This window comes from Balaenoptera musculus, chromosome 12 (genome assembly GCF_009873245.2).
Source record: "Balaenoptera musculus isolate JJ_BM4_2016_0621 chromosome 12, mBalMus1.pri.v3, whole genome shotgun sequence".
Taxonomy (NCBI): Eukaryota; Metazoa; Chordata; class Mammalia; order Artiodactyla; family Balaenopteridae; genus Balaenoptera; species Balaenoptera musculus.
Window position 1 is genome coordinate 13,891,788 of NC_045796.1, and position 14,945 is coordinate 13,906,732.

The window sequence follows — 14,945 nt, forward strand, 5'->3', positions numbered from 1 at the left end:
ATTAGATCAAGAAATGGAGGAAACTGAACAGTTAGGCACTTACTGAATGTCTGTTATAAGTAGTTTTAGTACAAATGTGTGTCCATATTTTACCATCTGTAGAAGTCAAAGATATAAACACAACCCAATATTTCATAATGATCACTCTAATATGGTGGCATTTGGGATGTTTGTAAATATCACAGAAACAGATACAAGAGCCAGAATTCATCTTCAGAAACTTGTGAATCATGTATGTAGATTCCAGATTTGTTGCTCCACAGCAAACACACAATGGAGAACACATTTTTTCAAAGATGTTGTGTTTCAAAGTTTTTTCAAATAAGGATTCCTGCATTGGTGTGGCACGCTCCGTAGGATACTGTGTGGAAATGTAACTGAAACAAATTCTCAAGGAGTTTATTCTTTAATCAGCAAAGCAAGCTCATTTTCCAGTCTTGTTATAGTCCCTCAGTATGTGTGCACACACACGTATGAGCTCGGTGAAGCTTGGCAGAATGAATACTAATTTCCTATATAAATGTGATCTTTCTACGATTTACCCCCCAAGTTGCATATTTTATACATTTGGCATCATTATTTTCTCCCAGGAAATTTCACAGCATATTGTCAATGGTGTCTTCCTATCTCCTCCCACCCACTCTCCCATAATTACCGGAAATACATCAAATTCCAGAGAGGCACCTTTACTCAAAGACACTTTGAGAAGTTAATGATGTTCCCCTCCAACACATTCCTAACCTGCAGACACGGTCACAGCTGGGCAGGCAGAGACTCAACCAGCTGTGCCGCTCTCTGAATCCCCCCTCACTGCTTCCTCGCGGCTCCGCACACTGAAGGTTGAGAGGGGTCTGGAATTGCTGACTACCTTGCAGAGCAATCGTCAGTCTTCTGGGCATTTGAGTAACAATCAAACTATAGTTTCTGCTTCCCAGAATTCCTTGGGCCATACCACCTCTGTGAGAGGTTTCTCCTTTCCTACACCAGTAAATCTGCCACGTTCCCTAGAAACTGGTAGAGGAGAACTTAATTTACTTCCCTCTGACATTTTATTTTTTTCATTGATGTGTCCTGTTTCTGACTGAAGAATCCTTTCCACTTCCTATTGAGTTCTCTTTTCTCCAGGTGGTCCAATGTCGCAACTAAATTTTCCATCTGGTCCCACTTTCAGTTGTAGATTGACCCCTTTGCCTTCCCGTCTTTGCTACATTCTCTCCATCCTCACCCTTGCACCTGAGAATGAATGAATGAATGAGACATCTCTCCGCTTCCCTTACCGGATGTTCCAGATCAATAATAGCTAATTGTTGGAAGCTTTCGCGCACTAAGCCACAACCATGTGTGTGGCACTTAGCCACAAGCCGCTTTTCTGCATTCACATAAGTACTCTATTGCCTCAGTGCCTATCAGAGAGCATGGTTCATAATAACAATTACAGGGTGGTTCAAGAGAATTGGGTTCAAATTCCAATCATACTGCATATTTAGTGCCTGCCTTTGGGCCAACCTACCAGACAGCTCTGTGCCTCACTTTGCTCATCTGTAAAATGGGGATAGTAAAATTAAAGTAAAAGAACAGCGCCTGGCACATAATAGGTACTAGAAAATAATAGTTTCCATTTCCCTTTGTTGAATAAATAATGAATGAACAACTGAAAGAGACATCATCTAACTTCTTTTGCTCTCTGACAGGCTCTCATGAAGCTTCTCGGCTTCTAGACAGAGGGATCAATTTGCTAATTCAGTAGCTTGGCTTTTCCAAGGCCACCGAGTTATCCTTCCCACCCTGCTTCTTAATATCTGCCCACAACCTCCTCATCACGTTGTCTGCACCTAGAACCCTGAGTGTTTCACCCCCACGAAGCTGCTCAGCTACAGTTTACCTGAATCAGACAATTCTTATTCTTCTTCTGGGTTACTAAAGCCCATAGGATTATCCTAGCTCCTGTAATCCTGTAGAATTCCCAAATTTATGTCCCAGAGACACAGAGACGCCTCCCACTCAGTGCTCTAATATCCAAACCCCAAACCCTCAGAGTGACTGGCTTTTCCCTCTTGAGATGTTGGAGGTTTACTTAAAGGGATGAAAGGGCAAAGAAAAAATCAAATATAAATCCTGTCGCTCGAACTTGAGTGGATGGAGGAATGATGACAGAAAACCTGGTCTGCAGAGAAGGGTGATGTGAACTTAGCGAATTCTGTTGTAGACTCTAATACACTTTATCTTTTTAGCAATCGATGGGGGAAAATCAATGGAAAACAAACTATGAATAGAACTAACCAAAAATCAAAATGGCATTACACTAAAGAGTAATGTAATGATATATATCAAATAGTAAAGCATAGAACCATGTAAGTTATCTCGGAGATTTTAAGTAATTTGAATTATGCAAGGATGAAGTCAGAATGTATAACAGTATCCATTTTTTGAGGTTATGATTTACTTTATTTTATTAAATAATGATTCTCTTTCCTTTAGTTGACATGGGCTTACCCAACATTTAAAAATGGTATTGCTCTTTTTGTACTCTAAATACTCTCACATAGTTGAAAATAAAATTCTTCCATGAAATATTTTCCTGGAATTTTTTTCTTTTCTTTAAATAATTGGTTTTCCCTCGACAAAATAAAGTGTTATACTACATTACAGCCTCACTGTTAGGAATGAAGAAAGAGGGGAAAATGCAGGAAGACCCACACATACCACAAAAATGGAGAGTATCCAGGTCCTAGAGGAATGGTGAGTGTGATTCACGTTGTAATTGTGTGTTGCATGCACGTACTATGTACATCTACCCAATGCTTAAACATAATCTCTTGCTTCCCAGTAACTCCTCAAAATGGTTTTGTGAAATGAATGTATACTTAGTCTGGGAGATCTTATTTTGTGATTGCAACTGCTTTTTATCCCTTTTTTTTTAATTAGCTGTGTTAAACTATCAGCTAAAACATTGCTTGAGTTTATCCTTCCCTTTTAAAAAACAATGATTGATACATGAATTAACCTCCCCCCCCCCAAACTGCCCTAGTTCTCTACTTCCCTTTTCTAAGAATATTTTTAAGTTGTTCTCTTTATAGAAGAGTCTAAAACACACACAAAAAAGATATGGAACTACCTAAGTCAGTGAGAAAGGGCACCCAGCTGTTCATCAGTCCCATTTCCATTGGAAGGGACTCTAATTAAGTATTTTCTCCAAACTGAGAAGTTGAAATGCAGTATCCACAGAATAGAATTAAAATACAAGCAGATTATTTGTATAATGATAGGTGCTTTCTTTTTCTACTTCTTATGATAAGGTTTTAATTTTGATGCTTCATAGTAACTTTTCTGTCTTTTACACTTTTTTTTAAACAAATGAGGAAGTTCAGACATCTTGGAATAATAGCAAATCTATATAAAATATTTGGTCAAAAAGGTAAGAAAAAATAAAATATAAGTATTTTTTGACCAAGCGCATTTTAGGTTGGAAAATTATTAAACAGACGAATGAATGGCAAAGCAAAATCAGGACCAATTTAACCATAAGGATCTCCAAGCTTCTCTCCTTTACTTCTTTGATGTGTAAGCAAAGGAAGTAATAACTGGTGGTTTCTGCAGGAAAGTAGTCGCTGAAAACCTGAATATAGATATCTAAACAGTCCCTGATGTCATTATAAATGTCCTGTGCTTTTCAATTGTGATAACTCCATTCATAGGTAACAATTCAGTCATAATAGTTACCAGAATAATTATTAAAGTTTAGGAAAATATGTGACAAGTGCACACAATGTATTCTTATTTTTGATTCAGTGAAAAATGAAAAGACAGCGACCAGAAATGAAAAGAGAAACTGTATCTTATGGCTTGGAAATTAAAATCTACATCAGATGCAAAGAAAAAGGTTCAGTTTGCCTTTCAAAGTAATGCATAGACTTGCAGTAGATTGTTTGGGTTCAAAAATGCCCAAGCTTCATTAGGAATCTATGATGACCACGTGCATAGCGTGTGTAGCCCCTTGCTATTTGAATGCTTGGCTCCCTAATACACAGCTTGTACCTACACGAATTTTTGTCAAGACCCAGAAATAACTAGCCCAGTCCTGGCAGATGTTTGCTGGTCAGGCTGGACTGAGTCTCAATGACCACTAGATGGCAGCAATTGAATGGCATTTCTATCTGCTGCTCACCATCCCGGCACCAAAGTTGCGTTTGATAACGGCCCCATTCTGTCTCTGCAGCCAAAACCCCACTTCAGATGAAGTCTTGTCCTGGTCTCAAAATTTTGACAAGATGATGAAGGCCCCGGCGGGAAGAAACCTTTTCAGAGAGTTCCTCCGAACAGAATACAGTGAAGAGAACCTACTTTTCTGGCTTGCCTGTGAAGACTTAAAGAAAGAGCAGAATAAAAAAGTAATTGAAGAAAAGGCCAGAATGATATACGAAGATTACATTTCTATACTCTCACCAAAAGAGGTAAAAATCTGGAAAATATTGATGTGAGCTTCTTAGACCAAGGATGAACCTAAAAGGACTTCTGTCCAAATTGAGTAATGAATGCATGGGGTGTGGACAAGCTAGAAGTCTTGTCTGGGTAGATAATCTATATTCCATTCTAAGAATCTACCTGAACACATGTATCAAGGTTAGGTCTCCCCAGTATGCTTTGATCATTTATCTCTAGCTGAATCATGTGATAGTCTACTTGCTTTTCAGAACTACCGTTAGGAAACCTGGTAATACAATTTGCCATGACTTAAAGTGGAAAAGAACAACTTACTTTGGGGCAGTGTTTCTCAAAGTGTGATCCCCAGATCACCTCTATGGGAATCACCTGGAGCATTTGTTTGAAAAGCAAATTCTCGAGGCTGACCCAGGACTTCTGAATCTGAATTTTGGGAAATAGAGCCCAGGAATCCATACGTTTAACAAGCTTTCCACATGCATACTAGTTTGAAAACCTCTGGTATAGGGGAAAAAAACGAAAACAAAAGAAACCCTGCCATGTTGATGCTTATGATAGAGTTTTTACAGAACTGAAGTATGACCCTTTAGGACCCATTAATATTCTTGGCGGAGAGATGTGTAATGGCAATCATTTTACTTGTTCTGGTTTTCCTGTTATTGTAAGTGCAAGCTATTTTTCCCATTGCCAGAATGTACCTGATAAACAAGGAACCTTTCAAGCAACCGGATTGACACCGTTCCGTTAGCTTTCTAAAAATCAGTTTGCTCCAGAGAAATGGTCCCGCTACCAGAGTTAACAAGCATTTGGTGAGGGAGGGACTAAGAGTGCGCCTGGCCTCTGAAGTGCCCAGTGACTGAGTTCCAGCGGGGCTTTTCAGAATTTGAACTTAGAATTTCCTAGAATGCCTTCTCTTCTGCACGCCACCCTCTTGTTGTCTTTTCTGTCTCTCTTAATCCACTGTGATTTTACCTGTGCATTTAAGTGTTCTGACCTGGTGCTGTCTGCCTCCGGACTTTATTCTCCACACCCCTCTCCTGCACGCAGACGTTTATTACATCCCCTAGAGACAGGCATCTGTCTCCTCCTGCACTTGGTGCGGCCCTTACCTTTAAATCTGTAAGATGAGTTTGCGTCTGGTCAATCAGCTCTGTGCTTGGGATGCTATATAAGCTATTTCACTTCTAATCAGGTATACCTAAGTAATTTTTTATAGATGTATCCGTTTGTGCCATTGATATTCCAGAGTACTCCAATAGCATTGTCTCTGCAAAATGAGAAACCTTGAATTGGATACACAAAAGATTCTTATTTTTTTATTTCCTGCATTAACATAGAAAAAGTATTCATAGAAACAAGGTGGGGAGAAAATTTTCTATAGCCTCAATACATTTATGACTGATGCCACTTTGCATTTCTAACGCCATTAAAATTCTACATCCTAAAAATACATTCTTCAGGTTTCTGGTCTCTCTAGAACCTCAGCATCTAACCAGTTCTACTTGAATTTTATTAGTATATCAAGTTCACCTTCATTTTTATTTAATATTGCAATACATGGCAAATATATCAAATAATCCAAATGTGCCCCAAGATGTGCTTCTCTTGTCCATATGTACACATAATTACAGAGTCTGTGGGAAGATTATCTATCCCATTTCTCTCCCGCAAATATGTAACATGTATCATTTGAAAATGATTATTGTTTAAATTATCTAGTCCATTCTTTTGTACTATGTATCCTCTTAAAATGATGACTGTCCCATTTTAAAATAATGTTAGTAGAAAAAGTACTCTCTATATTAAGTACATACAATTCCTTTATTTTACAGTCTCCATTTTCTAATTTTAAGTTTTTATGGGAAACACTTCCACATTGTTCTCACAGCTCTTGATTTTCAGATGTCACTCATTGATGGAGCTTTGTAAAATACTTAATTTTCACAAAATTACTTCTTCTCTGGGCCACAGTTTAGAGATATCATAGTTATTGATTACTGAAATATAAATTATTGGATTTTCATTATTTTTCAAAAGTAATGGAGCTTTGTTTTAACCAAATTTCTTTACTTTGAACATGAGTTTCACCAACAAGTCATTAAAATATTGTTTCCTGAATAAGAACTGACCTTTCCTAAATTAAATAGACTAATATTTAGTGTAATAGCCATATTTATTCTCTCCTTTAATATTCCCTAAATACCAGAGACAGAGGTGAAATTCAAATTTTTATCATTTGGCTACTTGTTTGCTGATATATAAATAACTCTCAACATAGAATCTAAGTTATTGGACGGTATGAAGTACCTATGTTTAGCCAACTGATTGGTCTCCTGTCAACATAGTAATTACACTTATTATTTAGCAGCAAAATTGAATAAACCCAAAGTAGGCAATTATAAAAGATAATTGTTAAAAAGTTATATTTTAAGCCCACGTATAGATAATTTACTTTTGAACCAAGTCAAATGACTTGACTCACTGATATACTCCCAAAATGGCACTCACTTTCTAGCTATCCCCGGGCCCTTTCCAAAATATGATATCTCACTGACCTTCTATGCAAAAACTTGTCCATTTCTAATCAACAATACACTGCTAACTGTTTAATGATACTGTGTTATCACCCTTCAAGTTTTGTTTTCCACCACTGGAGAGAACACATATCCCATCCAGAGAGCCCTGACTATGTAGTAGTAAGAACACTGAACTAACACTCAGGTGGACAGGATTCTACTCCGCGCTCAGCTCCAACTTAATTGTGTGGCCTGGGATAAATTAGTTCACTTTTTCTGGGCCTCGGTATTCAGTTGATTTGTTTATAAAAATCAAAATTCAAAGGGGCACAGAGGATAGTAAACCAAATCCAGAATGGCAGCTGTAAGGCCCTTGTGGTACTACTGCATTCTCCCCACCAAATGTCATGGCTAATTAGTCATGGTCTTCCTCACTGCTGTACCCAGATTCAACCTCAGAGTCTGTCTTAACATGGTCCTCAGAGCAACCACTGCAAGGCAATCGGAGTTGGGAATCTACTTCTCACTTTGGAGCCAATCTGTTTCTACTTAGAATATTTTTAAAGAATATGAACATTTGAATCACTTGTAAAATGGTAATAACTGAATAACTGAAAATTGTCAGGACTTTGTTCTTAACCAGAACCTCAGTTTTCTTCACTAGACTTTCATTTTACCTTAATTAGATTGGGTCATCATGTTCCCCTTTGTTAAATGTTGAGGAGGTCTACATTCTTAAAATTATATATGCATAGCATATTTCCTTCATGAAGCCAGAGTGCTGAACATTACATTTCGTTGTTTTAAGATCATGTTATATGCATTTTTAATAATTTGGACATTATATTATAAAATAGATGTTTACAATCAGGAGGCAATATAACTTCCACTCTTGGTATAGCATACATTTCAAGAGGGGAAATGACCAAATTTTAAATTAAAAAAAAAAAAATCTAAAAACAAACAAAAATAACATTTCTTTCAAAAGTGAATTTTCTTTTTTGTCCTCAAAGGGAAAACAAATGGACGAAATAAAGAGGAATTTAAGACTAATAGTAGCCTTGCTATGCATCGCAGATGCCAGTGGCAGCTTATATTAAGTATTGAAAAGACAAATCCAGCAAAATAAAGAACTTTAATAAAAAGTCTGCTTAAAAGTTATGACCAACTTAAACAGCATTGAGCTGTTGAATAAAGAAATATCTATAAATGCTGAAACAACTGTAAGACTTATTGGAATTGAAGAAAACTATGTGTGTTCAGATATCTAGTGACAGCATTGTCCTTAACCAGGGCTGTAATCCAGCCCCACCACTTAACCATCTGTTTAACACTAAGCCACTCACTTCAGTGCTCTGCAGCCTCAGATACCTTGTTCTGTAGAATGCGGGCATGGAGAAAGCTCAAAAACCCACTACATCTATGACTTTCAGGCTCTGCTGAATGACAATTTTTATAGTAGTAGGAACTGTTTGCTTCTTCTCATTTCACCCTACACTTCCAGTTGCTATTTGGGAGAAAAAAGCAAAAAACCTATTTAAACACCAGAATTATCTAAACATAATGCTTATGTGAAAGACATGCGGGTCCTATGTGTGCACATAGACAGATGTTTCTTCGTGCAAAATCATGTGAATTTAGCACTTTCAATAATTTAAATCAGTTTTTCTAAACAGGACTCATGATTGTACTTTCCTAGATTCATTTCTTTGTGCATGCATATTATCATTCAAAAAATATTTATTGAGTACTTCCTATGAGCCAGGTACTGGGCTAGATGTTAGGGATATGATGGTGAACATTAGCCTATACCTTATGGAGCTTTCATTTTAGAAAGACAAATCACGTTAAAAACAAGTAACTAAAAACCGTGATAAACATTATGATGGGGGTGGAGGTCAAATGATGTAGTTAGAATAGGGTTAGTCAGGTAAGGTCACTCTGAGAAGGTAAAATTCAAGTTGATACAAAGTCTAAAGACATTGGGTTTGAGGTGTCATTATACATATGCTCAATTATTATTATCATTACTATTATTACTTCACACTGGGCTTAAACTTTGCTGTTGACAAAATGGTCTTATGTATATTATTACAATATAAGTCTCACAAGAATCCTTTAGCCTCTAGGACAGATGGCACCATTTTACAGGAAAGGAAATTGATTTTCAAAGGGTAAAACAAGGATATTAGAATTATATCTGGTAGAGAGAGAACACAACCCTAAGATCTTCTGATTCCAAGTGTGATGCTCTTCCAACTACAATATGCTGATGAGTTATTCCATTGTATTCTATTCATGATACTACTATGGATTTCTATGAACCCAAACTTAGAACTTGAGACAGGATAAGAACTAGTAACCTTAACCACATGTCTGAACTCTCCTTCAGAAACAAGATGAACTTTCCCATCATTTGTATGCCATCAGGAATATGGTTACTCCACTTTATCCTACCAGTGATCTTTGGTCCAAGAAATACATTCCAATAATCAATCTTATTTGTAATTTATAATTATTTTCAGTAGAAATAACCAACACAAAATAATATGACTAAAAACACGTGGTAAAAGTGTATTAAAACAGATAGGAAAATCAGATAGCCTTCAGATCTGTAAAATTTTACATGAGAAGACCTAATTTAGTTAAAATTATAAAGAACATTTCCAATGGCAGAAACTATAACTGGTAAAATTGAACATGGACTTATAAAGGAAAAAGAAAAAAATTAATCAGAATTTTACTTAGAAAATACTCCTAAATAAAGCAGCTTCAGTAAAATTAAAAATAAAGTGGAAAAAAAATGGGAGAAAAATTAAATCATTATGTGTAAAAAAAATTGTCCAAGGAATTAATTGACTTAGGAGGGTCTTTATGAGAGTAAAAGACTTTTAGTGGTAATTCATCATGTTCAGTACAATTCCACCGAAAAAATGTCCAAAGAGTCAAAATTTCCATTGCATCTTGATGGCTAGAAGAGGAAGACAGGGTCAAAACTTGGTGTGCTCCCTTTTGGCAATAGTGACCTATTTTACATGAATTGGCTCCATTGCTAGGTAATCCATCAAGCATAGTATATAATTCAATTTGACCCAGGTTTTCCCAACCACACTAGAAAGATTTCTGTTTTCGTCCTCCCCACTTTACCCCCCATACTCTTGTTGAACCTTTAGCTTTCATTTCATTTTCCCCCCAATTAGTTTGTGGAGTCGCTGGTGCGTATTTTTATGTTTGCAAGCCACGTGCTTTTCTTCTTCCCTGTCTCCTACTCCCTGTGGGAATGGATGCTTCCAAGTTCATTGAGTCCTGTCACAAAGTCACTTACGCCTTTTTTTTTTTTTTTCACTTACGCCTTTTTAAAGCTTCAGTTACCACCTCTCAACACTGCCAACATTTCCAGCACTGCTAAAACTGCCAGTTAAATGCTGCCAAGTCTATCAGTGCTGTCTTGTGCCCTGTCCCACAGTAGTAGATCGTTTTTTAATTGTTATTGCTGCACTGCATCCCTCCCTTCACCCCACCTAAATGGGAGTCTGTGAGGACTAAGAAAAGAATTTCCATTGCCCAAGGATAGCTCTTGTCTTGTGCTACTCAACTTTCTCTTCCCTTAGGATGAGTTCTTTTTTTTTTTTTTTAATTTATTTATTAATTTTACTATTTATGGCTGTGCTGGGTCTTCGTTTCTGTGCGAGGGCTTTCTCTAGTTGCAGCGAGCGGGGGCCACTCTTCATCGCGGTGCGCGGGCCTCTCACTATCGCGGCCTCTCTTGTTGCGGAGCACAGGCTCCAGACGCGCAGGCTCAGCAATTGTGGCTCACGGGCCTAGTTGCTCCGCGGCATGTGGGATCTTCCCAGACCAGGGCTCGAACCCGTGTCCTCTGCATTGGCAGGCAGACTCTCAACCACTGCGCCACCAGGGAAGCCCCAGGATGAGTTCTCTACAGGAAACTCCTCAGTCCTATGCGTTGGGCTTACAAGCCATCCAATCATGGGTGAATCCTAGGGTGACAATGGCTCAGGCCCATGCTGGGATCCACCCCCACTAACTTGTACCATAGATGTTCCACAATCGAAGCACAAAGATGCTACAAGATGAAACTATAGATTGTTATGCTCATGGGGTTTATCCTCGTTGTTTGACCTCTCCTCTCTACACTTCTTTTGACTGACAGACAACCTTTTCAAACAAACAACCAGATATTTAGGAAAATATTTTATTTTTTAAATGGAAATAGCAAATGTGTTTTTGTTACAGATTACTAAATGTTGAATGGTACTACTTTCTGTACTGCATTTCACTACTGTTTTTAATTTGCCAAAATTCTTAAATTATACAATGAAGACTCAACACATTTAATAATTCAAATTATTTTATTTCTCTGTCTTCAGATAACTAATATTATTCCAGCTACTGATAAACTGTTATCAGTTTATCACATGTTAAGTATGTTCAATATATGTGTTAGGGAACATATATGTTAAATAGCATATATTTCATTATGCTATTATTTAAGAAATAAATGACCTCTTTCTTTATCACTAATCTAATGGTTCTTTCTCCAATGAAACAAAAAGTTCCCAAGTTTGAAAGTAAGAGCACCATTTACAAAAATAATAGAATGTGTTTGTTAAGATTCACTTGACCATAACACCACATTTCAGAATAAGATCTATCAGTTTAAACTCCAATGTCAATATTTTCCTTTTGAGTAGAAAAACAAATGATATTTTTAAATAAAAAGCTTAGATAAAAATTCTGTACTTTTTATTACTTGGTACTTGACGATGACCTCATATGGCAGTAACACAGACAATAAAATGTAAACGATCCATTTCCAGAACATCTTTTCTTTTTTTCTTTAGAATTTAGAGAGAAGAATATATAGTTCAGCCAAGAAACGTTTAATTTTTTCTATATATAAGTTAGTCTAGCTAAACCACAGAAATTTAGTCTGCATCACCATTTCCCGACACATCCTTCCCTAGCAGCCATCCCTGGTGTGTATCAAGGAACCCAACGCCACATGGGCTGTTGAGCTCAGGCATCTGGGGACACCAAATGGAATATGAGTGGCTTCCGTCATTGGGACTGTTTCAGATCCCGGGCTTAGTCCGAACAGTGGGTGGGAAAAGAAGCCAAAACCAAAAAGGCTTTTGCAAAATGCTTGTGACAAAACATTTAGCTATAAATATGAAAGGTTTGTATAGACCTGAGTACATCATGAGACAAATAACTGTGGATCACAACGCCCTAGTCTTTGTTCAACAGTGAGAACTATGGACACCAGTCAAGACTCAGAGGTGGTTTGCCTCTTAGAGGGTTTTGCTAACATGTCATTTCAGGGCAGATCTTAGTTCTCTTCCCGGAGTGTGCATTTATTGGTATTTAATTTCCCCCCCTTTCCATTCCAACATGCTCTACCAGTTCCAACCAGATTAGCATTTAGGGAGGAAAAAGCCAAAACAAAACAAAAAACAAAATTGAATCACTTGCAGAATTTAATTTCTTTACACTTTTCAAATAACACTGTATGATTAGTGGGTACTCTGAATTCCTACTTACATTTCTCCTTTCAAAGATTGAATTTCAAGTAAATATTCTGCTTAATCTTTAGTACAGAGACCTTTGGATGTATTCCTAGGTAAGGACTACAGTGTCCTATGCCCTGCCAGGTAGATAGAAGACCTGAAGAATGTGTGCTGTCGTTCTGCTCTACTCAGCCCTTCCACATTCCTGGTGTCCTCTTTCTGACGTGGGAGGACTTGTTGGGATATGAAACTATTGGGAATCAGCACTTGATATACATGTTAAGTTTTGACGGAGAACTACTCTCTGCCAGATCTTTACCTTGTTCCATCAAGAGAGTTAGCCCAGCAGTCTCATAATAGGAGGACGTCAATTTGTATTCTGGCCAGGGAATTCTCTAGCACCGCAACAATGAATAGAAATTGTCAAAAAACTCCTGAGTGAATGCATAGAAAAGATACATCCAAGTAAGCCAAGATATCTGAACTAAAATTCTGGTTTAAAAGTTGGTTTTTGTTTGTTTAATTCAACTTTTCAAGGAGAAATGTATGCAGGGTTATCATGTAACCTTTGAAAACATAACCTCAAGATTTTAGGTTTACTCTTTGAGGTTCCTCTGAAATGTCATGAACCTATAGTTACTTGGTTGAGATCTTTTGAAAAAATATTATTTAATGTATCTGCTCTTATTTCTTTTTAGGTCAGTCTCGATTCTCGAGTTAGAGAGGTGATCAATAGAAATCTGTTGGATCCTAATCCTCACATGTACGAAGATGCCCAACTTCAGATATATACCTTAATGCACAGAGATTCTTTCCCAAGGTTTTTGAACTCTCAGATTTATAAGTCATTTGTTGAAAGTACTGCCAGCTCTACTTCTGAATCTTAATTTTTATTTTTAAAAAATCATTTTGGAGGGCTGGGATGAGAAATAAAAGTAGTTAAATAACACCTGAAACTGAGTTCCTGGAGAACTACAGTTTAGCATTCCTCAGGCTACTGTGAAAATACAACCATATGGTCTTTGTCTCCATTTTTTATCAAGGCTATCCATGGTTAAGTTTGGAGAAAATACCACATGAAACAATGAATTGCCAAATTAAGTTTGTTTTGTTCAACATGCATTCTACTTGCAAGCAAACTGTATTTGTAGGTCCTATGAACAGTCTCCTAGTGTATCCAGAGACTGCATGTGCAAAGTAAAACTGCTTCATTTGCCATGTAGTTGTTAATATTTAAGCCAATGGCATAACTTATATCTGTATTTAAGGACTTCTGTGCAATATGGTCTTATAGAAATAATTGCCAAAAAGTTGGCTGTGGTTTGCATTTTTAAATATAATCTAAGACAGAAAAAGCCAATTTTTAAATTGTAACTATGATATTCAACATGCTATATACTGTGCTCAGTACACTAATTTTGAAGCCAATATTTCTGTACATGAAAAAAGAGCTATTTATCTCTGTTTGTTGGAAAATCCTAATGGGGAATCCCTCTGGTTGTTCACTGCCAAAACTGTGGCATTTTTATTACGGAAGAGTTTACTTCATATATATATATATATGAAGAAAAGAGAAAAAAAAAAGCACAAAATAATTTGAAGATATTCTATCTCAAAGACAAATCAAAGAGTGATATTGTTTTTAACTGTAATAGGGAAAATGAATCTATGTATCAGATGTCCAATACTGTAATTAATTTATTAAAGACTGGCTCTCCAGTTCTAAAATGGTTGTGTAAAGTATGTACTTTAGCCAAAAAAAAATAATAATAATAAGCTTGATAACTTAGTTTTGGAATATAAAGAAAGGATTTAATAAAGGAATGCCTATATGTAGCATCATAAAACTTTTGATGAATAGCATCTGTGCTGTGGCATATTTTCCTTGAAAGTGAAATCCAAGAAAAGCTAAGTTTTTAAGCAAGAAAAGTTTTATAGGGGTTCTCTAGAAGATAATTCTCTACTTCAGACCTTAACTGTTTTCACATAGTATCTTAAAAATGACTTATTTAAAAAATGTTAAAACCAAACCACTCTGGTCCATAATTGAAAGGCAGTACAGTGCTCAAATCTTTTAGCTGCCATATTATTTTTTATATGTACTACTAAATCTTTAAGACAAAAAATACTTGCCTGACATTGGCACGTACTTTTGACATTCAAGAAAACAGTATCCTATCTCGCACACACACACAAAAGTCAGTGTCATATTTATATCAAGGTGTTACATTTGAATATTAATATCCCCTGGAGGCTATTTTTTTAATCTTAAACTTAATAAATACTGAGTAACCTAAAATGAAAGTTTTAAAAATATTTATATCCACTGAGAATACTGGCCTTATATTAAGGATATTAAAATTATAAGTTTCCTTTCTCATTTTTTTAACTACCTCTCATTTTTTTAATTTATTAAAGTTTTTTTAAAAAAACAAGTTTGGGGTTTTCTTTTTAACATTTA

The 14,945-nt window shown here is 36.5% G+C and overlaps 1 protein-coding gene across 2 annotated transcripts in view; it reads left to right on the plus strand.

Annotated features, from left to right (window-relative positions):
- RGS17 (regulator of G protein signaling 17) overlaps positions 1 to 14,830 on the plus strand; it is a 96,942-nt gene extending 82,112 nt beyond the window's left edge. The window contains exons 3-5 of one of the 2 annotated variants that reach the window (XM_036871371.1): positions 2,662 to 2,739; positions 4,217 to 4,451; positions 13,183 to 14,830. In XM_036871371.1, coding sequence (XP_036727266.1) covers positions 2,662 to 2,739; positions 4,217 to 4,451; positions 13,183 to 13,371 — 502 coding nt within the window. In that variant the 3' untranslated portion in view covers positions 13,372 to 14,830. Of the gene's footprint in view, positions 1 to 2,649; positions 2,740 to 4,216; positions 4,452 to 13,182 lie in introns of both variants that reach the window. The other variant, XM_036871370.1, reaches the window with a different exon arrangement.
- The last annotated feature ends 115 nt before the right edge of the window (positions 14,831 to 14,945 follow it).